Source organism: Lontra canadensis, unplaced genomic scaffold (genome assembly GCF_010015895.1).
Source record: "Lontra canadensis isolate GAN:19392208 unplaced genomic scaffold, GSC_riverotter_1.0 scaffold36, whole genome shotgun sequence".
NCBI classification, from domain to species: domain Eukaryota; kingdom Metazoa; phylum Chordata; class Mammalia; order Carnivora; family Mustelidae; genus Lontra; species Lontra canadensis.
The window spans coordinates 3,957,383-3,982,111 of NW_022631030.1; the positions used below are offsets into that span (position 1 = coordinate 3,957,383).

A 24,729-nucleotide genomic window follows, 5' to 3' on the forward strand; every position below is an offset into this window, starting at 1 on the left:
ACTAGTAACTTCTCTAAAAGGCACATTCCATATTTTCTGGGAGCACGGAGAAGACAACAATCAGCTCTGTCTGGAGGAGTTAGGGAAGGCTTCTCACAGGAAGAGTTAGCACTGGGTCTTCTTCCCAGGTCTAGAAAACAACAGCCCCTACTTGTCCAGAAGTGCCCAAAGCCAGCCAGACTCTGTGGGGCACTGCTGATGCTCCTAGGAAGCAGGGGGCAGGCTGAGGAGGTGCGGAAGAGCAGCGACAGGATGGGAAGAAAAAGTGGTTCCAAGGAAAAGACAGGACAGACCCGGGCAGGTGCCCGGTTGGAGCAATGGCCTTTCCCTAATGCACTTGGAAGTGCTTTGTGATTCTCTCCTCCCAGACCACCTGCGTGCTAGTCTCTGTGTGATAGCACTGGGGAGTGGGTAGAAGGACCATGTCATTCATGTCCTTCGCTCTGGACCCACCCAGCGCTGTGCAGCCAGAGCACCCCCCCAACACCAGGTGCTAAAGATACAGTGAAACCCAAAATGGTCCTTCTCTCAGAGTTTTCAGTCCAGATAGAAAGATATGAAACAGGGTGCCTGGGTGGCTCAGTGGGTTAAAGCCTCTGCCTTTGGCTCAGGTCATGATCTCAGGGTCCTGGGATCGAGACCCGCATCGGACTCTCTGCTCAGCAGGGAGCTTTCTTCCCCCTCTCTCTCTGCCTGCCTCTCTGCCTACTTGTGATCTCTCTCTCTGTCCAATAAATAAATAAAATCTTAAAAGAAAGATATTAAACAGTCCCATTAATGTTCAATGATAAGAAATAGTAATAAATATTAGGTGATTGTGAGAGGAAACAATACAGATACTTAGACTGAAGAGGAGGTCAGAGCAGTCCATTTTTTTTTAAAGATTTATTTATTTATTTTAGAGGTGGGTAGAGAGAATCCTGAGCAGACTCTGCACTGGGCAGGGAGCCTGATGCTCAATGTCACACCCTGAGATCATGACCTGAGTCCCTATTAGGAGTCAGATGCTCAACTGACTGAGCCTCCCAGGCACCCCAGAGAAGTCCTTTCTAAGACATTTTAGCCGAGACCTGGATATTGAGTATCCAGGCTGCAGAATGGGGAGGAAAAGTGTTTTGTAGAGAGAACAAAGTGGACAAAGTCTGGGAGGGAGGGACCTCCTCACCTTTGCCTATTGAGGGAATGGGGATAAGACCATGGACAACAGAATATAGTAAATTAGGGGAGAAAGACCCAGGTGAGATTGGGGAGGGAGGCAGAGACCAGGCTCTGTGAGCCTTTCTAGAAGGATTTCAATTTTTTTTTTCAAGTATAGTGGAAAGTAACAGAACCTGATTTTATTTATTTTTAAATTTTATTTAAGTAACCCTACACCTAACATGGGGCTTGAACTCACAACCTCCAAGATCAAGAGTCTCATGCATGCTCATCAGACCGAGCCAGCCAGGTGCACCTTATTTTTTAAATTCTGCTTAGCTACTCATTGGCAGTGGCTGCTAGGAGGGCACACATGGAAGCAACAGGACTTGTTAGGAGACGATGCAGTAGCCCAGATGTACTGGGGCAGCGGCCCGAGAACTGGAGAGAAGCAGGATGATCCGAGATGCAGCTTGCAGGCGGCATCGGTGAGTCAACAGGACTGGTTGGACACAGGAGGAAGTGAGGCTGAGATTTTTGGTTTGAGCAACTGGGGAGAACAGTGCGGTGGGGAAGCCTGTAGGCAGAGCAGGTTTGAGCAGTTCTTTTTTTTTTTTTAATATTTTATTTATTTGACAGATGGAGATCACAAGTAGGCAGAGAGGCAGGCAGAGAGAGAGGGGGAAGCAGGCTCCCTGCTGAGCAGAGAGCCCGATGTGGGGCTCGATCCCAGGACCCTGGGATCATGATCTGAGCCGAAGGCAGACACTTAACCCACTGAGCCACCCAGGCGCCCCGAGCAGTTCTGATTAGAATCTGAGAGATGCCTGCATGGCTCAGTGTGTTAAGCACCTGCCTTTGGCTCAGGTCCTGAGATTGAGTCCCACATCGGGTTCCTTGTTCAGTGGGGAGCCTGCTTCTCCCTCTGCCTGCCGCTCGCCCTGCTCGTGCTCTCTCGTTCTCTCTCTGACAAATAAATAAATAAAATCTTTAGACTCTGTGAGACATCAGGGCAGTTTCATCACGTAGATGATTGTTGTAAGTGTGGGGTTTGGAGTATAAGTCTGAGCTGAAGATGTAAATACATCTGAGAGTCATCAGGATATAGACGGTATTTAATATTATGTCCTGTGTGCTAACGCAGGTATCCACAACACATTCTGGGGAGAAAAAAACCCCAGCAAAATAATATGTTGGATATGACTACAAATGTGACAGAAATCATGTTCACATATATAAATGTGATGTCAAAGCATAGAAAAACTTTTAGTTTAGCTTTTTTTTTTTTTTTTTTTTTGAGATTTTATTATTTTAGGGCTCCTGGGTGGCTCAGTAGGTTAAACATCTGCCTTGGGCTCAGGTCATGATACCAGAGTCCTGGGATCAAGTCCCTCATTGGGCTCCTTGCTTTTCAGGAGCCTGCTTCTCCCTCTGCCTGCCATTCCCCCTGCTTGTGCATTCTCTCTCTCTCTCTCTCTCTCTCTCTCTCGCTGACAAATAAATAAATAAATAAATAAATAAAATTTTTATTTTTTAAAAGATTTTATTTTTTTCAAGGAGAGAACCTGAGTGAGTGAGAGAGAGCATGAGCAGCAGGAAGTGTCAGTGGGAGAAGCAGACTCCCCACCTAGCAGTGAGGCTGATGTGGGGCTCGATCCCAGGACCCCCGGACCATGATCTGAGCGAAAGGCAGATGCCTAGTCCACTGAGCCACCCAGGTGCTCTAAATAAGATCTCTAAAAAAAAAAAATCCTGCAGACAACTCTAGAAGGCTTCACAAAACGGGTGACATTTCATTTATTCAATAATACATTGATACAGGAGCCTGTGAATGATTGAGAGCTTACCATGTGCCAGACAAAGCCACCAGCCACATGGAAATTCCATTCTCGTTCGTATTTCAGATCCTTTATCATAGAATTTATTAGGCAGGGCTGGAAGGAAGTAAATTTTAGGCAGAGGGAACCAAGGTCTGGAAGATGCTGAAGTGCACAGTACTCCAGCATATTGTCTGGAGGAGGTGGTGGAGGAGGTCAGGGAAGTGATGGGAGATAAGACAAAAAGAATTTGGGAAACATGCTGTAAAAGACTTTGAAAGTCATCCTGGGAAATTTAAATTTTTTCCTGATGCTAATTTAGAGGCATTAAATTAATCCAGAAAGTCACTTGGAGACTTTCCTAAATCCAGAGTCTGAAGGATAAATGGAGCTGACTTAGACCGCACATTTGGAAACCCGTTAGAAGAATTTTACATGAATCCAAGCAAAAGAACAAGGGAATTGAAACAAGGTTTGCTCTAGGAGTATATCCAGTAATATATAATCCAGTAAGACAACTTGAACATGGTGGATATGGGGAGTGAGTGAAAGCCGGTATCAAAGATAACTCTCCCCAAAACTCCAGGATTTAGCTTGGTGGTGTTCCCTGGGAGGATGAAAATAGGGGATGTTCTCAGGTGGAAGATGTTGAATTCCATTTCACACAGTCAAGTTCAGTTGCAACTGAATGAGCACTCCATGGTGCAGAACTTTAGGGAAACAGTTTCAAAAGCAAAACTGCAGAGGGGTAATAAGGTAGTGGAAGTCGAAGCAGTGTAGTCTACACTAGGCACCTGGGAACAAATGAGGAAAACAGATGGCTGGGTTGATCTGCTTTTGGGGTTTGATGAAATGAGAGGTCTGGGATGGTCAAGGGAAGTAATAGATTGCCATGAGAGTGTGATGGGAACGGTCGTGGGATTCAGTGAGTAAAGTGAAGGCAAAGAGGACCTAAAACCTAGACCACTAGTTATCAAATTTGATTAAGCATTAGAATCCCCTGAAGAACTCATTAAACTATAGATAGCTGGTTCCCACTCTAGAGTTTCTGATTCAGTAGATCTATGGTGGGGCCCAAGAATTTGCACTTCTAACAAGCTCCCAGACGTTGATGTTGCTGACCTGGAGGCCACACTTTGAGAATCTAGAGCAAAGCAGCTGGTAGATGCTGACAGTTTTCTGAGTGAATGAATAAGAGTACTCATCTTCAGGAATGGAGATCTTCCTGCAGTTAAAGGAAAGATGGAAACTAAGGCCACATGGGAGGATGGAAGATGGTGGTCAGAATACAACTTCAGAGTTTGAATTCAAAGGAGCAATTTTAAGGTCCAGGAATGACCCTTCCAGGGAAATGATGGGAGGTCAAGGCATTGAGCGTTGTGGGGTCTTTAAAATGAGTCACATCTGACAGAGGCCTGAGTCTACTGGGAAGCTCCAAGAGGAGGTCAAGATCTGAAGGGGGGTCTGGCTACTTTCTGGGCTGGAATTAGGTATAGTTGACTGTGTATACGCCCACAGACATTGTAGCCCATCCAGGTTAATGCACCAGTACTGGTAACAAATCCAAGTGAAGTTCGGACTCTGTTAGCTCTGTCTGGCACCTCCTATCAGTAAGGTCTGGGCTGGGCCCCAGGCTTTTTTGGGGGTACTCTAGGGTAGAGATCACAGCCTGGAGATTTCAGCCCTGTAGGGAGCAATTCACTTTAAGCCCTAAGGCTTAGGGGAGCAGGACAGATGGAAGGCTGTTCATTCTAGGAAAAGTAGCTTGTAAAGAATGAAAATTCCACTGAGTGAGCATGCTTACAGAATAAAAATGTCTGTTAACCCTCAGCAATGACTCTGCACCCTTTTCATAGCCTCCCTTTTACAGTTTTATAGTAACAGCTGCTCAGAACACCCCCTCCCCCCGGGGCGGTATATGGCTGTGATTAGGTCTTAGATGAAGGCCACCTCCAGCATGCTTCCTTACCACCATCTGGTTCAGCAGAGCATGAAAGGTGCTGCCTCTGATGCTTCGCATCTGTGCAACCTTCCACACAGTTACTTTCTCCCCGTGCCTCAGTTTTCCCATCTGTAAAATGTCGGTAATAATAGTACGCCACGTAGGGCTATGGTGAGGATTAAGTGCCTCGTGAATGTAAAGCTCTGGCCACACAGTGAGCACCCTGTAATACTAGTTACAATGTGTTCCATTGTCTAATGCGGGTCCTTGTCAATGCCCCGACATGCGTGCGGTCTGCGGTCCTGCAGTGGCACCTAACTGTCGCGCGCGCTCTTTCCCGGGCATCTGCACAGCGGTGCCGCCACTTTTTCTGGGTGGATAGCATCTGGGAATATTGATGTCGGCTGGGTGCACCCGACCGCGGAGAGCCCGGGGCGGGACTCGCGCAGCCGCAGATGGTTCTGCAGTGGCACCAGCCTGCCGCTGGGGGTCGCGGGGGAAGCGCTGGGTTCGCCCCGCCCCCGAGGGGTCAGGGGTCACCGAAGAGCGAAAGAGCTGCTGCGCGTAGCAGATACCGGCTCTTGGGCCCATGGCGCCGGCGCAGCGTTGCCCTCTGTGCCGCCAGACCTTCTTCTGTGGTCGCGGACACGTCTACAGTCGCAAGCACCAGCGGACGCTGAAGGCAGCTTTGGAGCGGCTCCTGCCCCAGGTGCGGACGGGAGGCGGGAAGTGGCCGCGGACGGCCTGGGTGGGGGATGCGGGCAGTACAGGGAGGGCGCGAGAGGATGGGACGTGGGGGTTCCACTGGGGTCCTGGTTGAGCTCTCCGGTCCTCTCCCCTCTCCGCCGCAGGTAGAGGCCGCCCGCAAGGCGGTCCGCGCCGCCCAGGTGGAGCGCTATGTGCCCGAGCACGAGCGGCGCTGCTGGTGCCTTTGCTGCGGTTGTGAGGTGCGGAAACACCTGAGCCACGGAAACCTGACCGTGCTGCACGGGGGGCTGCTGGAGCATCTGGCCAGGTGAGATCCGACCTGGGAGCCGCATCCAGCATATTCGCATCCTGGTGGGTGGGTGGGGGGGGTGGTTTCGGATGCATGAGAGGAGGAACGCTTTTGTGATTGGATTGGGGTGGGTCCAGTCAGTTTATAGCCTCGCATCTTTGAGGCGTGGAGGGCTTATGGTTGCCATGGTCTTAGTGGTAGAGGGTTACCTCCCATCATCTCCTCCCAGATTCTCCTTCTTTCTTTCCTTTTTTTTTTTTAAGATATTTATTTGACAGAGAGACAGAGAGGGAACACAAGCAGGGGGAGTGGGAGAGGGAAAAGCAGGCTCCGTGCTGAGCAGGGAGCCGGATGTGGGGCTGGATCCCAGGACCCCAGGATCATGACCTGAGTGGAAGGCAGACACCCAACCGGCTGAGCCACCCAGGCGCCCCTCTCCCATTTTTATTGGAAGAGGGGAGACTGGACATCTGGAAGATGTAACAGTATTCTGTTATCCTTGCCCAGAGGCAGAAACCCAGATATCAGTGTGCATTACTTAATATAATGCCTAGATGTCTGAGTAGTACTCTATAATCTGTCATTGAGATTATCCATTCATTCTCAGCCCAGAACACAAGAAAGCAACCAACAGATTCTGGTGGGAGAACAAGGCTGAGTTCCAAATGAAAGAGAAGTTTCTGATCTCCCCCCAGGACTATGCCAGGTAAGTCACTGATTATGAAAGGTGAAATAACAGAATGGGACTTCTCTGGGTCTGTGTCAGGTACTGGAGCTTTCTCTGTTAATTGGAAAGTTCTGCAGGGCCTTTGTAAGTATCTGTTGTCTTCATAGCACTCATTCTAGTCACTATACTGGACACAAAAGAAGTATGATAGAGTCCTTGAAAAGTTTATATTCTAGTTGGGGGATGGGGTTTACAATCCATTGAGCAAATAGAGAATAGTATATAATAAAAGTTCACTATAATCAATTATTTAAATGTGTGGTACAGAGAATATTAAGGTCCCTTAGGAATAGAAGAGGCTTTTTAATTGTGTGTGCAAGCAGCTGGTACTCACTCAGTGCCCACTTTGAATAGTTTTAGATTCTATTTTAACTGGCCCCTAAAGGACCTTGAGAAACTGGAGTGTAGTCAGCTGGCCAGCGTAGAGCAGGTGTGAGTGCTGCTTCAGGAAAAGGACACAGATGGCCTCGCACTACTTTTATTAGGACAATATTGAGATTATGGGGAATGGAACCCAAGGGGATCCCGGAACCAAAGTTACGGAAAAACTCATGACCTCTATTATTGTTTCCTATTCAGTGTGGAGAATAATGAAGGAATGGTGAGAAATGCCTAAATCCTACTACCTTGCCTTCAAATCTGTGGTTCAAACTGGGCAGGAGATGGAGAACTGAGGCCAAAAAGCACTAACTCCTTACACCCTGGCCCAGCTCCAAACGGTGTTTGGTGGGAATAAAGAATAGTTGAGCAGAAAAAGTTATAATTGAGAACTATGAGAATGAACTCCTTGATTTTTAATTTTTTTAAAGATTTTATTTATTTATTTGACAGACAGAGATCACAAGTAGGCAGAGAGGCAGGCAGAGAAAGGGGGAAGCAGGCTCCCCACTAAGCAGAGAGCCCGATGCAGGGCTCGATCCCAGAACCCTGAGATCATGACCTGAGCCAAATGCAGAGGCTTTAACCCACTGAGCCACCCAGGTGCCCCTGGACTCTGAATTTTTTATTAGTTTTCATTTTTTGTTTTTTTGTTTTTTTTAAGATTTTGTTTATTTAGAGAGAGTATAAGAGCTAGCATGAGCAGGGGGAGTGGGATAGGGAGAAGCAGACTCCCCTCAGCAAGGAGCCTGACACTGGGCTCGCTGGGATCATGACCTGAGCTGAAGGCAGTTGCTTAACCAGCTGAGCTACCCAGGCACCCCAGTTTTGACTTTTGAACTTTATACATTTCACGTGCACACGCACAAGGCAAAGCCAAGTCTGACTGCTTTGACTGGTAAAGATACCACAAGCCACTTTTAGATTTAGACAGGTTATCACTTAAAGATCAAAGAAAATAAACCTGGAGTGCCAGCTTCCCATGTCCTTGCCCACCCACCAAAAAGGGCCACTCTGAAACAAAAAGGGCTAGGTAACTATAGTGTGAGCTGTGGGACACTATTTATAAAAATAAATTACAAAATAAAATCAGGCCAGAAAGCAAATCCTAAAACTCATTGCAAACCAATGACAGATTATCATAATTATATATCAAATTGATAAGTTATAAGAGAGTCAGAATTCAAGTAACTTCAACACAAAATTCTGACTGTATAGCCTTAGGATATATACTAAGGACTGAAGAACAGGAGAAATCCTGAGCTTTGGTTAGTAGTTATATTGTTGATAGTGATATTGGTAGTATCGGTACTTTTCTGATACCTTCCTGTGTGTATCGTAGGATAATAACTTTAAGTCTCATGATGTTCTAAAGCCCATTTTTGATTTTGCAAAAAGGAATTATGTGCTAGAAGAAAAGTGGAGCCAGTATGGCAAAATGTTTACAGTGAATCTGGGCGAAAGGTCCATGGGTGTTAATTGTTCTAGTTTGTTTTTGTAATTTTGAAATTATCCAAAATTTGAAGAAAAAATGATCTATTGAGGATCTTTTTGTAACCCGCAGATACAGGTTCTTGGCTGACTTGCCCTTTTTCTTTTCAGATTCAAGAAATCCATGGTGAAAAGTCTGGATACCTATGAGGAAAAGGAGGATGAGGTGATCAAAGAAGTGAGTTAAAAGGCCACTGAAGGACACAGCCCCCTGGCCTTGTACCAAGCTAAGCAGCCTCTCCCCCACAGATGGCAGCTCAGATTCGTGAGGTGGAGCACAGCCGGCAGGAGCTGGTTCGGTCTGTCTTAGAGGTTGGTGTCCCTCGGAGGAGCCAGAGCAGTATCCAAATCCATCTGATCCCTGGTTCTCCCAGGTCCAGCATTTCACCTACCAGCTCTTCTAGAACACACGGACTCCGTACTTCATCTGTTCGGCTTGAATTCCCTTACCTGTCCGCCAGGGGGCAGGCCTTGTCAGTGGCGTTGTGGGCTGAGCTGGGAGGGGAAAAAAGGAAGTTTGCAAAATGGGCAGTACCATATGTCAGTATGCTAATTTGTTTCCTACTGGAGGGTGGGAGCATGGCCTAGGCAGACTCTTAAGCATCCAAGACACATTTATTTTTCCTGAATCAAACTCAGCCTCAGCCAGTGCCAGACCCAGAAGAAGGCTCTTCAGCACTTGGAAGCTGGAAAGGGACCAACAGGTAAAATTGCTAAGGAATCTCGTTGAGTTTGGATTGTTAGAGCATTCTGTACCTTTTTGGTTGGAAAATGGCAAGAGTTCACCTCTGTTGTCCTCATGGCTCAAGGACCTCCTCTGCCAGCCTGGCTCCTGCTTGTCTTTTTCAGTCTAGTGGCCTCCGCCTCACAGCAGCCCTCCTACTTGGACCTGCCACCTGCCCCAGAGCTTGACTGGATGGAGACAGGACAACCTTTGACATTCATCGGCCATCAGGTACCTTGGATAAGTGAGTCAGGAAGGGCCAGTGCTCCCTCAATTCCCAGGACATCCATCTGTCACATGTTTTGTACCTATTCTGGCCATCCAGATCTTGTCTCTTGGCTGCACCGCTCCATAGTGTGTTGGGTTTTTTTAAAGATTTTGACAGAGACATGTGTTCTTAGACCTCTTTCCCCACCGTCCAGTGATCTCATCCACACCTCTTGCCCCCACTGCCACTGAGGAGTGCCAACTCCTAGGCATCCTCTATAGAACCCCCCGTTTCTGCTCAATTTAGGACATTTGTAAACATTCCACAGGCACCTGAAGCTAACCCCTACTGTCCCTAAATTAACAGAACTGTAGCCGAGTTATTTCCTCTTCTTTCATCTCCTACATCCTGTCGAGGAGTAGGCCTGTTTTACCTCCTGGCTAGATGTCCTGTGTTACACTTTTAAGTTTCTATGCCCCCTGTAATCCTGTTCTGAACACAGAAAGCCACTGCCTCACCTCATGTCCTGTACACTCCAACCATACTGTGCATCTTGTGGTTTCTGCACGTGTCATTCCCTTGCCTTAAATGATAGGCCTACCTTTCTTCAGCCTAGCTCAAAGGTCACCTTTTCATGGAAGGCTTCTGTGAACAGGTTGCCTGTTATAAATGTACATGGGACCATGTAAAAAGCTGAAAATGTCACCTGTGTAATTAATGCTTAAATCTCTCCCCCACAATATATACTGTCCTGTGAGGAAAGAGTTTTGCTAATGTGCACCTAGTAGGCACTCTATTTTTGGACATCTTCACTACTAAGACCGTAAGTCTTTTGAGGGATAGGACTCTTTCAGTTATCTGTGCTTTTAAAATTTAACACCAACCATGGGACAGAAGTAGCACTGTGGTGCTTCCACCCCCAACCACCCGCCCGCCCGCGGCTTTGTCCTTTTTCTAGTTGGGAACATATTGTCATCAGTTTCTTATCTGGGATTTCCCCCCCCCACCCCCATTTCCAACCACAGGATACACCAGGAATTGGTAACATCCACTCAGGTAAGGCCCAGAGCAGTGTTTCTCAGATGGTAAGAGCCAATTATTTTATTACTTTTTCAAAGTTAATTATCTCGGGGGCACCTGGGTGATGCAGTCAGTTCAGCATCTGACTCTTGGTTTCAGCTCAGGTCTGATCTTGGGGTCGTGAGATTGAGCTACACCTCAGGCTTCAGGCTCAGCACCAAGTCTGCTTAAGATTCTCTCCCTCTTCTCCCGCCCCCCACCCCAGTGCTCACTCACGTATTGAAATCTTTTTTAAAGGTGGACACTGAACGGACTGTGCCCAATTACTTTCTTAAAGAATAAGGTTGATTATGAAGTGCTATCTGATGAAGGACTTGAATCTTAAATATACGAAGAACTCTCAAAACTCAGTAAAATCACATAGAAGATGGTTCATCAGAGTGGCTAAAATTAAAGACTGTGTATGTGAAGAAACATTCATAAACTGCTGGTGGGAATGTAAAATGGCACAACCAATTGGAGAAACAGTTCAGGGATTTAAGAAGTTAAACATACACCCACCATTATGATCCAGACATTGCAGGAGAAAAGCAAACATGTCTGCACAAAGGCTTGCACACCAGATGGTCACAGCTTTAGTTTCAATACCCCAAAACTGAAGCTGAAAAGAATCCAAATGTGCCTCAATGAAGGAACAGAGCAGTGCCCAACAAAGAAGGTACTGTTGTTAAGTGCAGCATAGATCAATCTCAATTATTAGAAGCCAGATTGAAAAAAGGTACATAACTAGTAAATGCAAATTAGATTAACAGAAGCATATTCATAGTTTCCTGGGGTTGGGAAAAGGTAGAGAATAGCAGGAAGTCCTTTAAAGGGGCAGAACAATACATAGTGGTGATATTTAATATCTTGACTGTGATGGTTTCACTCAAAGTTTTTCAAATTGTGTATTTTCCATTGGGCAGTTGTAGGTCTGTTATGCCTCAACAAAGCTGTTAAATACCAGCCCATGGTCCAAAATTCCTGGGTTTTGCTTTTGAGCATTAGGTAAGGGCATGTTTCACAGTAGTTTGAAACTTAAGACTGCCTTCATTCTTGCTTAATGGGCCTTTTCCAGGTGCTACACCTCCTTGGATGGTCCAGGATGAAGAATACAGCTCTGTAAACCGACAAATAGGACCATCCTATGAAGAATTCCTTAAAGAAAGTAAGTTAACAAATTCAAGAATGGGCTGTCTAAATTTTCCTACTCAAAGCAAAACCGTTTAAAAACTGTTTACTTCTTTGTAGAGGAAAAACAGAAATTGAAGAAACTCCCCCCGGACAGAGTTGGGGCCAACTTTGATCATAGCTCCAGCACCAGTATAGGCTGGCTGCCCTCTTTCGGCCGGGTCTGGAATAATGGACGCCGCTGGCAATCCAGGTGTGGATCCACTGCCAGGACCCCAACCCACTATCCCTTTGGAGATGTCAGCCTTTATCCCGCTAACCTTTCATTTCCTTTCAGACATCAGTTCAAAACGGAAGCTGCAGCAAGGAACAAACAGTCACATAAAAAAAGCCAATCGTTTCTGGATACTTTATCAAGTCAACAAACCCATACCTAAATCCTTTTCTTAGGAAAGAGACATACCCACTTATTTGATTTAATAAAGTTTTATTTTCCAAAATGTACAGTTGGTGGATCTGTAAAAAATAAAAATAAAAGAATCAGAACTCTAGAGCCTAATACAAAAATGGGATGTATATACTTTCTACACCACAAGCCCGCATTCGTTCTTACCTTGTTCATGCATCTTCACCAGCAGCTGGGGCATCTCCACCCTTGGTATTTCTGGTGTAAATTACTTGAGCTCTGTGCTTTGAAACCAGTTTAATAAGTCCTAGAGAGAAAAAAATAAGGGTAGGGTTTTTATGCAGTACTAGGAAATGATTAATAGACACTAAAAATACTGAATTTGAGCATTAGAGTTTAATAACAAAGGCAAACATCCCTCATGTCTTGGTGATGATCTAATTTTATTTTTTCTTCCTAAATGAAGGGCCCATTACCTGCTATTGGGATGCTTACCCTCACAGCGCTTTAACTTAAAAATTACTGTTTCCACATTAGACACTACAGATGCTTAAAACATTTACATTCATTCACATTAATATGAAATCATGGTAATTAAATCACCACTAAATTTTAAGTATTCTTAAGTAAAAAATACTTTCCTACCAAAACTTTTACTATTTTCACAACCATATTTCAATATTGGGTTTCTTTTGTAACTCTTTAAATAAAATGAATTTGAAAACAAGGGATCCTGAAGCTCCAGCAACAGGACATAGGGATCCACGGGACAAAAGCGGCCATGAACCCTGATCTGGGGTCTACACAAGGGGGTAATAGGTTAGAATATTATGGCTAGTGGTCAGCCTGTGCCTACTTTACAAAATTCCAGTAAAAACATTTAAGATGGCTAATACAGGCAGGCCAATTTAAGGTGTAAAAGCACGCCAGTACAACACACCCCTCTCACCTTTACTAAGGAGCTCCTGAAGGGCCGCCCTGGCCAGGGAACCTCGAATCTTCAGTCTCTCAGAGACAACAGCTGGAGTTATAAGCTTATAGTTAGGAACTTCTTTACAGAGTTTGTCGTATGTCGCTTTGTCAAACAAGACCAAATTATTCAGCTTGTCCCGGACTTTGCCTTTGGACCACTTCTGCTCACCAAAAGAGAAAGAAAATCAGTGCTTCTGAAGACATCATCCCCCACCCCTCCAACAACCGGTGTCCGAGAACTCTTCCACTGCCCTCCTGCTATACTGCAAGGGTGGCTGTTCCTTGGCCTATACAAACCTACGAAATTCAGATTTTACATAATTTCTACACACTAAGACTCAAAAAATTGAAACCAGGACACAAAACAAAAGGAACCCTAGCTGCCACTAACAGTACCAAAGATGCGTTAGGCTGGGGGAAAAAATAAAAATGCGACTTTCGGATACAGGCTGTACCCCACGATACCAATTAAAAATATAATGGACTAGGCCTCAGAATACACACTGCTAACTTCTAAGTAGCGTGTACCACCCTATTCTTCCAAAACAACAGAACGGTGACGAGGAGTACAAGTTCTAATAATCGGACTCTAAACCGCACAACCTTAAAAGCCATTTGCCCTACACGTCACTTATTACCAAGACACATGGGTCCGGCGTCTCCGATATCCCCCACTCCTGGGTGGTGGGGGGGAGCTCACGCCTACCTTCTTTTTGGCCTTGCCCCCAGATTTGTTCACTGGGTCTTTGTCTTTTTTGGCCGATTTTCCGGCATCCTTCTTCTTCTTGTCATCCTTGGGCGGCTGTAGAGTAAAAAGGGGGAATGCAGGAAGGTCACGAGGCAGTCCCGCACCGTCCTAACCCCACTACCGGAGCACATGGGTGAAGCAATCCCCCCACCCACCTCGAAGAAGCGGCCCGGCGGGTCTGAGGCCCTCCGTCCGGTGTCGCCACAACTGCGCCCCAGCTGCGCCCCAGCACCGCCCGGCTCTCAGAACAGCCCGGCCCCCCATTCCCGATAGCTCACCATAGCGAAGCTAAAAGAGGAGCGTCCACCCCTGCAGCCTCACTAAGATGTCGGACAAAAAGGAAGCGCCTCTCCCAAACCGGCCCAGAAACCTCCATCCGCAACGAGCGCTTCCGGGGCAAGGGGCGGAGCCCGCAGAGAAAGGCCGGAAATCCGGCACCCTCGTGCAGCGGAGAGCGGGCCGCCGCGAGGGGACGGTCGTTCCTGAGGGTCGCATCCTGAGAGCTGCCCGCGGCTTACTGGGTTTTGCCGTTAGTTGTGAGGCAGCCACACTTTGCTTCCCCTGGCTCTGGAAACGATTAAAGAGAGACAAAACAATCTGCCGGGACCCGAAGGGACCCCCGGCGACCCCGCTAAGCGTGGTGCTTCAAGTGCGCAGGCGCCGGTGCGCGCCGGGCGGGGAGCAGGGGGCGGTGGGTCCCGAGGCTGCGGTTCCGGGGCGGGGCCGTCAGGAACAGGCCGAGTAGGCGTCTCCGGGCCGCGGTGGCCGCAATGGCGATTTTTAGCGTGTATGTGGTGAACAAAGCTGGCGGCCTGATCTACCAGTTGGACAGCTACGCGCCACGGGCCGAGGCTGAGAAAACTTTCAGTTACCCCCTTGATCTGCTGCTGAAGCTGCATGACGAGCGTGTGCTGGTTGCCTTTGGCCAGCGCGACGGCATCCGGGGTGGGCTAGGCTTGCGTCCGATGGGCGGGCCGGGTGCTGCAGAGTGGGCTGGTGTCTCTGCGGGGCGGGGGGAGGGCGCGGAGGGAGAGGGGACAGGGGGTGAGGCCGGGTCGCCAGTCCCTTTGGCGGAATCCCCGCGCTGGGGCTTCGTTGACCCTTAGCCTCACCTCTGCAGTGGGCCACGCAGTGCTGGCCATCAATGGCGTGGACGTGAATGGCAAGTACACGGCCGATGGGAAAGAGGTGCTGGAGTACTTGGGCAACCCTGCCAATTACCCGGTGTCCATTCGATTCGGCCGACCGCGCCTCACCTCCAATGAGAAGCTCATGCTGGCCTCCATGTTCCACTCGTAAGTCCCCCAGCACTTCCTAGGGCCTGTGGTCCTGCACTTGGCCCTTAGGCCGGCTGGATTAGTGTGGTTCTGCGGGAAGTCTCCTGAGCGGCCGTGCTTACCTTTCTAAGCCTCCTTTTAAATCGTCAGTTCTTGTGTTGTGAAAGAAAAAGAACTAATCCTGGATGACTAGGTTTTAGGTAATACCGGCAGTGGTGTGACCTTGCACAAGTCCACTTCTCTTCCCTCAGTTTTAGTTTCTAAAGTCAGGTAACTGAATTAAATTATCGTTAAGACCTTTTTCTCATTCTCAACGATAGTAGATGTGCTGGGTAATCATAGCCATGGGGTAAGTAACCATGACACATATGCCCGTAATTTTACCCTCAGTTTTCAATGTAAAATGTTTTACACCAAAGTATGAGTGTAAAAAACGTGCAGAGCTCAAGTGAATTTTAAAGAAATTTTGGTGCTGCTGCTAGGCAGTTGACACGGCCTCTTCTGACTTCTCGGTGTAATGTGAACTCCTCAGCAGATAGGGTCACTTCAGGGGACAAGTTTGAGAAGCATCCCTCCCTCATACGGCCGGCTGCATTCCCAACCTTACCTCTTTTGCAAATAGGCTGTTTGCAATCGGTTCCCAGCTGTCTCCAGAACAGGGCAGCTCAGGCATTGAGATGTTGGAGACGGACACCTTCAAGCTGCATTGCTTCCAGACACTGACAGGTAGGCGTCTCCAGATAGGCCAGAGGGATGGGGGAAGGGACTGACCAAAAAAACTTTGGTAAGCAAGGGGGTGGTGGTTAACTTTTCCTGGGACAATTGCACAGACACATATGTCTATTTGTTTTGTGAATCCAAAGCCAATATTTAATCTGATGCCAATTTTGTCAACTCCGCCCAGAATGCTCAGCCTTGGTTATCCTGTGTGCAGATAAAACTCACCATAATGGTATCTCATGTTGCACACGTTTCGGAAGGTGTATTTCAAAATGAAACTTGAATGCCAAATGGAAATGACCTTTGGATCGTGTCATTGCCTCACACCGTTAATGGGGATAATTGAAAACTGCCTGAGTCTGTTCCCTGCCTGGCACTTGCTGCTGAGGGACCACAAGACTAGGAATTAAGCGACAGAGCTAGAGGTCAAAATGTGATCTCAGTCAGTTGGGTGATGTGATAAAGTGACTTCCCTGTCTAGTCTTAAAGATTCACAGTCTTGCCTTTCCTGCTTTATGGAGCAATAAGGATAAAAATGAAAATGGGCTTATGAAAATGCCATCTGCACACAGGATATTTGCTGCCTTCTCTACCTTCCGTAACCATTATTGGTCCTTCTCCAGGGATCAAGTTTGTGGTACTGGCAGATCCTAGGCAAGCTGGAATAGATTCTCTTCTCCGAAAGATTTATGAGATCTACTCAGACTTTGCTCTCAAGAATCCATTCTACTCCCTGGAAATGCCCATCAGGTAGGCGGTCCCCCTCCCCAGATACTGGTCGAAGAGTCCTTGCCCCTCCCTTTGTGCTCTTCCCCAGGTCATTTTTCAAAAGGATAAGAAGAGTTACTTTTAAATAAAACAAAAACGGACTAGTCTTTTTTTCCTGTTTTGAGAAACCAAAGACTTTTCTTGGCATTCATATCCTTCTTCAAGCAAGAGTACTTTGGCACCCAAAGTGGGAGGAGAGTCTGAGACCTCACACTTTGTCATCATTTGTGCCTCTTGGGTCTGGCCTAGGTGTGAGCTGTTTGACCAGAACTTGAAGTTAGCCCTGGAGGTGGCAGAGAAGGCTGGAACATTTGGACCTGGGTCATAGGCTGAGCCTGCAACGGATCCCCCAAATTTTGAGAGATCCTATAGCAGGGATCCTGCTGTATCCACTCCAATGGAGATTCCCACAGCCTCGTTAGTGCACTTGAAGACGGGAGGGTGCTGAGCCTGATGACATGTACTGATCCCTGAGCCTTAATGCCATGCTCTCTGCCATCCTATATCTATCAGGAGCCTGATTCCCAACTCTGTACAGGGTTATTTATGGAGGGAGTAGGCCCATAAATGCTAAATAAACATTCCTTTGATCTGTTCGCTATTCTAATTGATGGTTTGAGGGGGAAAGGCTCTGGTGGGGAGATGGGAATGATAAGGAAATTCTGGGAAGATGAGCTGTGTTCTGTAGAAAACAAGTAATTGTTCGCTTGGTTTGTTTTGTTTTTTTATATTTTAGGCACAAGTGACAAATGTATTTCTTTTTATCGTTATTAAAGTTGACAAGTGACAAATGTATTTCTATTGTTATTAAAGTTTTCCCCAATGTAGTTCAGTAAATGAAGCATTTAATTTTATTTTATTCCACTGTTGGTCATAGTTTGAGCCCTACACACTTCCTCCCCTTTCATCTCAAAGGGGCCTCCTTTGTATGTAGCCACACACTCATCACTAGTAAAAGGTCAGTCTGGATCTGCTCCCAAATCTTCTTAGGATTCAGCTCCTTGTCAGGCTCTCCAGGAAAAGCACCAAAAACTGAGCACAGGGCTTTGAGTCAGGAGCCTTGGGTCTAGTTCCAGCATCGCTGACGTCTAGGGTGGCGGCAGCAGTAGTGGTCACAGTGGGGTATTACCAGGTGTTTACACCAGGCTTTACTGCTTTTACCCTAATCTCAGGGTACATTCTATTACGGACAACAGAATTAGTAAGGTACAGAGTCTCAAAGCTAGTTACTAAGCACCTGAGTTTGAACGCAGGCTTTCTGACTACACCATCCGTGAGCCACTGTTAATATTGCCTTCCTCCATTCAATGGTTTCACCAGCCTGAAACCCAGAAGCTTCATCTGTAAAATGATCATTGAATTAGTGAAGCTGAAAGCAGAGGACCCATAAGCTTAAAAAAGTCCCTGTCTCGGGGCGCCTGGGTGGCTCAGTGGGTTAAAGCCTCTGCCTTCAGCTCAGGTCATGATCCCAGGGTCCTGGAATCGAGCCCCGCGTCGGGCTCTCTGCTCGGCAGGGAGCCTGCTTCCTCCTCTCTCTCTCTCTGCCTGCCTCTCTGCTTACTTGTGGTCTCTGTCTGGCAAATAAATAAATAAAATCTTAAAAAAAAAAAAAAGAAGTCCCTGTCAGGTTGCCCATTCCAAGGAGATGAAGTCCGCCCCTTTTGGGGTGGAAAGAGCAGGTACCAAGAGAATATTTCCCAAAGAAAGTGGTCTCTGGCTTGTAGTACCCCTTTGAAAAGAATGACTCAGTGATAGTGTTTAGTATCAAATCTAGTTTTAATCTGTGTCAAGTTCTCCTCCCTCCCAGCCCCGCCTGCCATCTTCGCAGGGTACCCATGAGCGTGATGGGCCTCCTCCTCCCCAGGAATCGGAGGTACTGGCAATAGCAGTTGGCCGGTGCTAAGTGGCCTTAGGGCAGAAATCACGGGCTACTGGTGCCCTGCAGCTGCAGGAGGAGCCTCACCTCTCCTGGGGACAGCGTGGGAGGGCCCAGGAGGGGAAGAAGGGTCTAGGGGACTCCCTGACAGCAGGGGTTTCCTGTTTGAAGGCAGAAAATAGGAGCTAATGGAGTCTGAGAAAAAAAGTTGCCTTTTCAATAGAACAGAGGATGGGGAACTGGGACCTCATTAGCCACTGATAACTTCCAGCGCCACCTGGGCGAGGGAAAAGGCGCACAAGAGGAAATCAAAGGTTCAGTGCTAGTCGGAGCAGCCCCCCTTTCTCTCTCTGCCCCCCTCCACCCCCCAGCCCCGTGCGGGGGAAGACCACAGGTGGGAGAGGACACACTGGAGCCTGTACACTCTTCACTCAGCCTTCTTGGGCACATGGCCCATCTTGGTGCGGATGTTTCGTAGGAGAAAGAAGGCAGCTGTGCTGGCTGCACAGATCACTTCAGCCACCCAGAAGGCTGTGCTCCAGCTGTAGTGCTTGGCAATGGTGCTGAAGGGCAGCCCAGCCAGAAAGCCGCCCACTGCAGAGGAGGGGGGTAAGAGCCTGGGTCACTTGTGAGGCTAGAGTCGGTGGCGCTGGCCCCAGCCTCCAGCTAGCCTATGCGCAAGGCAACAGCGGGGATCAGGTGGACGCTCTGGAGAGCACCGCTTACCATTGGCCATGAGTCCCACAATGGCATGGGAGGTGCCGCACAAGTTGGGAGGGGCGCTCTCGTTGGCTATAACTCCGAACAAGGCAATGGGACCGTAAGAACAGAAACCAAACACAGCTCCCAGCACCAGGATCCAGAGCTGCAAGGACAATGCAGGGTGGCATTTGGAGTCTGAGAAGCCCTACCTACCCACCCTTGCCAGGGGAGAGAAAGATGCTCGGCCCCAGGAACACATGATTGTGGTAAGGAGGTAGTAAGTGGCCTCCCTCTCCCCACTTCCCGATACATCTGACAGGGCCAAGCTAGAGGTGTGGAGCCACGCTGAGTCCACCTGAGGGCCTGAGTGGGTAGGTGAAGGGGACGCAGAAGCCATCCCTCCCAGTCAGATGCTGTCTCTTAGAACTGATGCTAGCGGCAAGGCAGACAGGGTAGGACAAGGGGAAGACAGACTAGGAGGAAAGCCACAGATAAGGCACCTCACGCTCCGTAAAGCCTGTGAGCTCAGCGAGAGGGTGAAGAGCTGGAGTCCAGAAAGCAACATCCTAGAGGAGCACAGGAAAGAGAAGAAAACCAGGCCCCAAGTCCAGGAGGAGCGCCAGAGTACAGAGGGCACAAGGTAAGCCAGAACTGGAAAGGGGAATCTGAGAGGCAGAGAAAGGCCTGGGCCAGGGTAGAGTCAGGGACAGGGAACCTGACAGTCAGTGGCCCTGGCTCTCTCATCCTTGTGCCAGTGGCAGGCCAGGCGCGCCTCCTTTACCTTGGGGGAGTCACTGGTCACAGTTACCCGGAAGAGGTACATGGACACGGTCATGCCAGCCATCATGAACAGCAACAGGCCATGGCGAGGGTTCCCGTAGATGGACGGCCTCGCCTGTGGAGACAGGCCCAGCAGTGTCACGCCCCAAAAGCAGCAGGCAACATCCGCCCCTGGACTCTGACACGGCAGGGCTTCTGCTGACAAGTTTTTGGCAATCCCACCACGGTTCTTGGCCCGGGGCAGCTCTGGGAGGCCCTGGGACCTGCTCATTATATCCCGAGGCCAAACTCCACCACATCCCCTCCTCCACCTTGGGGACACGTGCTAGCAAGCTGCACCTAGTCTCTCCTCAACCCCAGCTTCCCTCGGCCTGTAGAGAACCCCGCTGCTAAGCTGAGAGAAATTCTGGCTCTCCTTGACATCCGTTAGAACCCTTTCCCCAAGAGCCTTACCTTGCCACCACATCCTCAGCAGGTAAGAGTTGCGTGGAATCATTCCAGCCTCCCCCCACCCATATGCCAGCCTGCCCGTGCCCCAGGGCTCCCGCCTTTCTGGTGCCTGTCCCAGTCATGCTGGGAAGATTTAAAGGGACCCTCCTCCTTCCTGTCCCCTCTGCCCACTCACCTTTGCCATGGCCCGGTCAGACAGGTAGCCAGCTGCGATGCTGCCTACAAGGCCCCCAACCTCCAGGGCACTCATGTAGGAGCTACCTGGAGTAAGGAGTTGTGGTGGGAAGAGGGAAAGGAGGAGTGGAAGGGGGTTAAACACACTGGGGTTGTCCGAATGGCTGGAACCCAGAGAGGTACGGGTCCCAAAGGGTGACTGGCTGCAACTCTCTGGGTGGTGCCTGGCCTCGGATAAAGAGAAGTTGGGCCTGAGTTTCCCATCCCCTTCATTGATTCCTGCTCCCTAGGCCCACCCCTGCTCCAACACTCATCTTACCCACGAGGACTGACTGTCCTTTCTCCTGGATAAGGAAGAATTGGCCCCAGTCAGTGCAGCAGGTCTTTACTCCAAATACCACAAGGTAGCCAGTGGAGAGCACCCAGAGGTAGGGGGACAGCAGCAGGTCCTGTAAGGTGCTCTCCTCCTTCGAGGAGCCTGGGGGCAGGAGGAGGCCAGGCCTCAGGCTCTGTTCTTGCTGCTCTGCCCTGACCGAGCCCCCACCACTCATTAGCCACAGGGCCAGAGTCCATCCCCATAGCCAGGCACCAGCAGGAGGGCACCCCTTTGCCAATGCTCTGCCCTGTCCCCTCCACTGCAAGCCTCAGCAAATGAGAGAGAAACTGAGGACCAAGGCATATGGCGGAAGGCATCCAAGCCACTTAAGCTTGGGATGCGGTCCAGGAGAGGGAAGTCTGGCTCTGCTGTGAGGAAGGACCAGGATATAACGTGAGTCACAGCATTTGTTGGATCTGCCACTTGTCTGGTACTTAAGTGTCTCTTGGAACGAAGTTTTATTTACTCCCCACCAACTCGCCATCACCATCCCTCCCCCTGCCGCCATTGGCTAGCCCGGGGCCAGGCATACAGCCAGTCCTCAATGAAAGTCTGCCAAATGAGTGATGAATGAAGGTGCCCCAATCACCAGCTTGGGTGGGTGCTCACCCTTCTTGCCCTTGGAGGGGGTGGGGTCCAAGTTTCGGAGTCCGACATCGGCAGGTTCATTGTGGATGAGCAGGAGGCAGAGGAAGGAGACCACCACACAGAGGGCCCCCGACAGGGCCAGCGTGCTGCGCCAGCTATAGCTCTGGGCGAGGACGGTGGCCAGGATAGGGCCCAGCCCTCCAGCCAGGTTCATGCTGGCAGACAGGATGGCCCACCAAGTGCCAAACTGAGATGGCTCAAACCACTGTGGGACAGAGGGGACGGAGGAGGTGCCCACATTCAACACGCTGAAAGTGCAGGTCAGGTGGGGCAGACCTAGGAGCTCACATTACAGGGATGAGGAAGAAGGCGCTTCTACTTGGCAGGGCCAATTCCCTCATCTGCCACCCGATCCCACCATGTTTAGCTCCTAAAATATCTTAACAAGCAATAGGAGCTGGACTGGAACTCCCAGGGAACCTGCTGCCCCGGGATGAGGGTGCTGGTGCTCCCACATGCTCCTTAGGCATCATCCCCTGTGCCAGTCTAAAGAAGCTCCCTGGAAGCAAGCACGCACCTTCCGCAGGATCTTCCCACACGGAGGCCAGCCCAGCCCCTGTGCCAGGCCATTGAGGAACCACAGAGCAGCAAAGACAGGTACCATGGAGCTCCAGGAAAACGCTATATTGACCAAGCCCACCAGGAGCAGCCCCGAAGAGAAGAGCCAGCGAGCACTCATCCGGTCAGACAGGACCCCGCTCACAAACTTGCTGATGGCATAGGCTGCCGCCTGGCTGCTAGTGATGAGCCCTGCAGTGGGGAGAGCAGGACGCGGGACGCCTGGGGAGTTAGGGGCCGGGGCAGAGGCAGAGGAGGGCTGGAGGAAGGCATGGGGTCAAGTGTGGCGAGGTGCCAGGAAGGGTGAGACAGGTTCCCTCCCAGACGGTTCAGAAAAACCTGTGCTGGGTTCCCAGGGCCCCGCTCCTCGCCACCAGCGCTAGCCCCAGGCTGACCCATGACTTTGCAGCCTTCTGTAGAGTTCCAGCTGCAGCTGTCAGGAGGCAAGAAGGGAGAAGCGGGCAGCCCCCCTCCCTGGGATTTACAAAGGCCTGATGACATTTCCCCCTCACACTGGCTCCAACCCAGGGCTTCTGGAAGTTCTGTTGCCCCACCTCAGGAGCTTAGAAGTGGAGTCAAGGACCTTCCTTCTCCTGAAACGTCACCTGGTGGGCCATGTGAAGTCATTTTGCCAAGTCCCCAGTTCCCGTTGCTCACAACGTCAATGGCCAGCAGGCACCCCGCGGTCTTAGCATGCCCCCATGCAGTGTGGAAACTGCACAGGGTGACCCTCAACACACTCAGAATAAGCCATGTCTCTGGGGGCACTCGTGAGCCACAGGCACATAAGGACACATCAGATGAGCAGCACTCCTCAGGCACGCGGAGAGCACACGCCTAGCTCCTCGCCCAAACCCAGGTACATGGTCAGAGTCCCCTCAGTCGGCACCTGCAGCTGCCCCCCATCCTCTGCTGCACACGGACCCTCCACACAGCCACAAACACCCAATTTGTCCTACTAGTGCTGGATCCCAGGGCCCACCCCCTTGCCCCGCCAGGGCTCACCCAAGTCATCCTTGTCCAGAGGGATCTCCTCCACCAATGATGGCATGACAAAGGAGAAGGTCTTGCGGTTGAAGTAGTACAGGCTGTAGCCTCCGAACATGGCTGAGAAGATCACAGTGCGGTAATAGCCGTAGCCTTGGGCCGCCATGGTGGAAGGGAGCAGGCCCCACTGACCGGGGCCCGGAGCCTCTGACCACAGCTCCTGCCGGTGGCTCTCTCGGTGCCCAGATCTGCTGAGTTAGGCTTTTTCTGCTCCCTCCTCCACCCAGCCTCCCAGGCTCCCTCTATAGCCACCTTCTGGACAATCATTAAGCCTGGGGCGGCTTGTAGGGAACCCAGTGTCCTGAGGGCGACAAGAAAACAGCAGATTACTGACGGGGAAGAGGTGGGGGCTGGAGAGGGTCGTGGAGGGAGGCACTGCCAGTGAGCCAGCACCAGCCAGCATGCTGTGTCCCCAGAACTTCTGCGTTCCTCTGCTTTTCCTTGTCTGCCCGCCTGTGAAACCAGCTGTGATTAAAGGCTCAACCTAATTACTTTTGTCTGCAGGAGCCCAGGGGAGGCAGGGGTGGGATAAGCAGAGATGCCCTCGCTACCTAGCCCTGCTCCCTCAGTCACCTACCTTCTCATTCATCCAACCAAGAAGTTTAGGGAGGGCTTACTGGTTGCCTAGCACCGCACTAGGTGCCGGGGTAGTTTCCACACACACACACTTAATGAGACACAAACCCCCAACAACCCGACTCCCAAGTCTTCCTAGCACTGACTCAAGTGACTCCCTGGGCTCAGCACACATTCATATTCGGGTGTAACTGTTTATGGATAGTTGCAGACCTGTAAGCAAGAGAAGCTTCCCTTTGCAGGCCCTGTGTTGCACTGAAAGCTGCCCTGAAGGCTGCGGTCGTGGCGGGGCCACTCAGCGGTCTCTGGTCCCTTTACCCTGGAACGTCAGGATGGGGTGCCCTCCGACCGGCTGGGGACTGCAGGGTCCGTGACAGCACAGCCCATGGGCGGGAAGGTGCACCCCGCGGACTTCAGGCGGCAGCCGCGAGCCAGCCCGCTTTGCAGGGCCCCGTCAACACGCCCCCGGGTTCTCGGCTCAGTTGGGAAAGCAATAGGAGCAGAAGGCGTAGGCGCGAGCGAGGCAGGCGACCGCACGTAGTCTCCCGGAGGCTCCTCGCTTCGGGCTCCGAGTGGCTCAGCCCGGCAGGATGGGGCCAGGCGCAGGCTCTCGGCACCTGCCCAGCCCCGTGTCCTCAAGCTACCCAGGACACCCGACTCGGGCTGGAAGCCCACGGGCCCGGGTGCGGGAGCTGGAGAGGTGCGGAGACACCGGAATGGTGCGACGAAAAGAAGCAGGTGCGTGCTGGTCACGGGCAGCGCCCCCGGAAGCCCCCAGACCCAGGAACTAACCCCCGCCCGGGAAGGGGCAGCTGCAGGAACAGCTCCTGATGAAGTTAGTATCGGAAGTTAGGGCAACCTTTGCTGGGGCTCTAACAAAGGAGCCCAAAGACCCGAGACTCCCCCTCCAGCCCCGCCTTCACGCGGCGCCCCTCCCCCGCATTCAGCAGGCTACCTGGACTCGGGCGGGAGCCGGAGTAGGATAGAGCCGGGCAGCAGGGCCCGTGGGCGCATGCGCATGCGCTGGGGGCGGGCCCTCC

General features: G+C 50.3%; 4 protein-coding genes across 11 annotated transcripts; 2 read left to right on the top strand and 2 right to left on the bottom strand.

Moving 5' to 3' along the window:
- The first annotated feature begins 5,430 nt into the window (after positions 1-5,430).
- Positions 5,431-12,115, top strand: CCDC84 (coiled-coil domain containing 84). Of its 2 annotated transcripts, XM_032868681.1 has the most exons (11): positions 5,431-5,605; positions 5,748-5,911; positions 6,501-6,599; positions 8,601-8,667; positions 8,739-8,801; positions 9,129-9,193; positions 9,339-9,444; positions 10,447-10,477; positions 11,559-11,648; positions 11,732-11,864; positions 11,949-12,115. In XM_032868681.1, the coding sequence occupies exons 1-11, from the start codon at positions 5,486-5,488 to the stop codon at positions 12,046-12,048; spliced, it is 1,038 nt and encodes a 345-aa protein (XP_032724572.1). In that variant the 5' UTR covers positions 5,431-5,485; the 3' UTR covers positions 12,049-12,115. The 2 variants fall into 2 exon arrangements, with proteins under 2 accessions (XP_032724572.1, XP_032724570.1); XM_032868679.1 differs by having other exon boundaries at positions 11,732-12,115.
- On the bottom strand, positions 12,107-14,107 carry RPS25 (ribosomal protein S25). The gene is made up of 5 exons (XM_032868685.1): positions 14,016-14,107; positions 13,696-13,791; positions 12,967-13,150; positions 12,225-12,324; positions 12,107-12,127 (listed from the first exon to the last, which is right to left on the bottom strand). The coding sequence occupies exons 1-4, from the start codon at positions 14,016-14,018 to the stop codon at positions 12,230-12,232; spliced, it is 378 nt and encodes a 125-aa protein (XP_032724576.1). The 5' UTR covers positions 14,019-14,107; the 3' UTR covers positions 12,107-12,127; positions 12,225-12,229.
- Positions 14,108-14,154: 47 nt separating this feature from the next.
- Positions 14,155-17,103, top strand: TRAPPC4 (trafficking protein particle complex 4). 3 transcript variants are annotated; one of them, XM_032868683.1, is made up of 5 exons: positions 14,155-14,682; positions 14,858-15,032; positions 15,637-15,740; positions 16,358-16,484; positions 16,628-16,745. In XM_032868683.1, exons 1-5 carry the CDS (start codon positions 14,508-14,510, stop codon positions 16,704-16,706), a joined length of 660 nt encoding a protein of 219 aa, XP_032724574.1. In that variant the 5' UTR covers positions 14,155-14,507; the 3' UTR covers positions 16,707-16,745. The 3 variants fall into 3 exon arrangements, with proteins under 3 accessions (XP_032724574.1, XP_032724573.1, XP_032724575.1); XM_032868682.1 differs by lacking the exon at positions 16,628-16,745 and adding an exon at positions 16,752-17,103 and having other exon boundaries at positions 14,159-14,682; XM_032868684.1 differs by lacking the exons at positions 14,155-14,682; positions 15,637-15,740; positions 16,628-16,745 and adding an exon at positions 16,752-17,103 and having other exon boundaries at positions 14,897-15,032.
- A 1,151-nt stretch (positions 17,104-18,254) lies between these two features.
- On the bottom strand, positions 18,255-24,693 carry SLC37A4 (solute carrier family 37 member 4). 5 transcript variants are annotated; one of them, XM_032868676.1, is made up of 10 exons: positions 24,645-24,693; positions 23,072-23,414; positions 22,026-22,258; positions 21,470-21,713; positions 20,804-20,962; positions 20,486-20,571; positions 19,862-19,975; positions 19,581-19,646; positions 19,105-19,243; positions 18,255-18,972 (listed from the first exon to the last, which is right to left on the bottom strand). In XM_032868676.1, the coding sequence occupies exons 2-10, from the start codon at positions 23,217-23,219 to the stop codon at positions 18,806-18,808; spliced, it is 1,356 nt and encodes a 451-aa protein (XP_032724567.1). In that variant the 5' UTR covers positions 23,220-23,414; positions 24,645-24,693; the 3' UTR covers positions 18,255-18,805. The 5 variants fall into 5 exon arrangements, with proteins under 5 accessions (XP_032724567.1, XP_032724566.1, XP_032724565.1 ...); XM_032868675.1 differs by lacking the exon at positions 24,645-24,693 and adding an exon at positions 23,903-24,464; XM_032868674.1 differs by lacking the exon at positions 24,645-24,693 and having other exon boundaries at positions 23,072-24,464.
- Between the last annotated feature and the right edge of the window lie 36 nt (positions 24,694-24,729).

Excerpts from the sequence above, each read along its gene's own strand:
- CCDC84 (XM_032868679.1), top strand. The coding sequence starts at position 5,486 with ATGGCGCCGGCGCAGCGTTGCCCTCTGTGCCGCCAGACCTTCTTCTGT. Across the intron at positions 8,802-9,128 it reads TGGTTCGGTCTGTCTTAGAG|CCTCAGCCAGTGCCAGACCC; the intron begins GTTGGTGTCCCT and ends AATCAAACTCAG. Across the intron at positions 9,445-10,446 it reads TGACATTCATCGGCCATCAG|GATACACCAGGAATTGGTAA; the intron begins GTACCTTGGATA and ends TTCCAACCACAG.
- RPS25 (XM_032868685.1), bottom strand. Across the intron at positions 13,151-13,695 it reads GGGGCAAGGCCAAAAAGAAG|AAGTGGTCCAAAGGCAAAGT; the intron begins GTAGGCGTGAGC and ends TTTGGTGAGCAG. Across the intron at positions 12,325-12,966 it reads TCAGGAGCTCCTTAGTAAAG|GACTTATTAAACTGGTTTCA; the intron begins GTGAGAGGGGTG and ends TTTTCTCTCTAG.
- TRAPPC4 (XM_032868683.1), top strand. The coding sequence starts at position 14,508 with ATGGCGATTTTTAGCGTGTATGTGGTGAACAAAGCTGGCGGCCTGATC. Across the intron at positions 14,683-14,857 it reads CCAGCGCGACGGCATCCGGG|TGGGCCACGCAGTGCTGGCC; the intron begins GTGGGCTAGGCT and ends TCACCTCTGCAG. Across the intron at positions 16,485-16,627 it reads TCCCTGGAAATGCCCATCAG|AAACCAAAGACTTTTCTTGG; the intron begins GTAGGCGGTCCC and ends TCCTGTTTTGAG.
- SLC37A4 (XM_032868676.1), bottom strand. The coding sequence starts at position 23,219 with ATGGCGGCCCAAGGCTACGGCTATTACCGCACTGTGATCTTCTCAGCC. Across the intron at positions 22,259-23,071 it reads TCTGGACAAGGATGACTTGG|GGCTCATCACTAGCAGCCAG; the intron begins GTGAGCCCTGGC and ends TCCCCACTGCAG. Across the intron at positions 18,973-19,104 it reads TGTGGGACTCATGGCCAATG|TGGGCGGCTTTCTGGCTGGG; the intron begins GTAAGCGGTGCT and ends CCTCCTCTGCAG.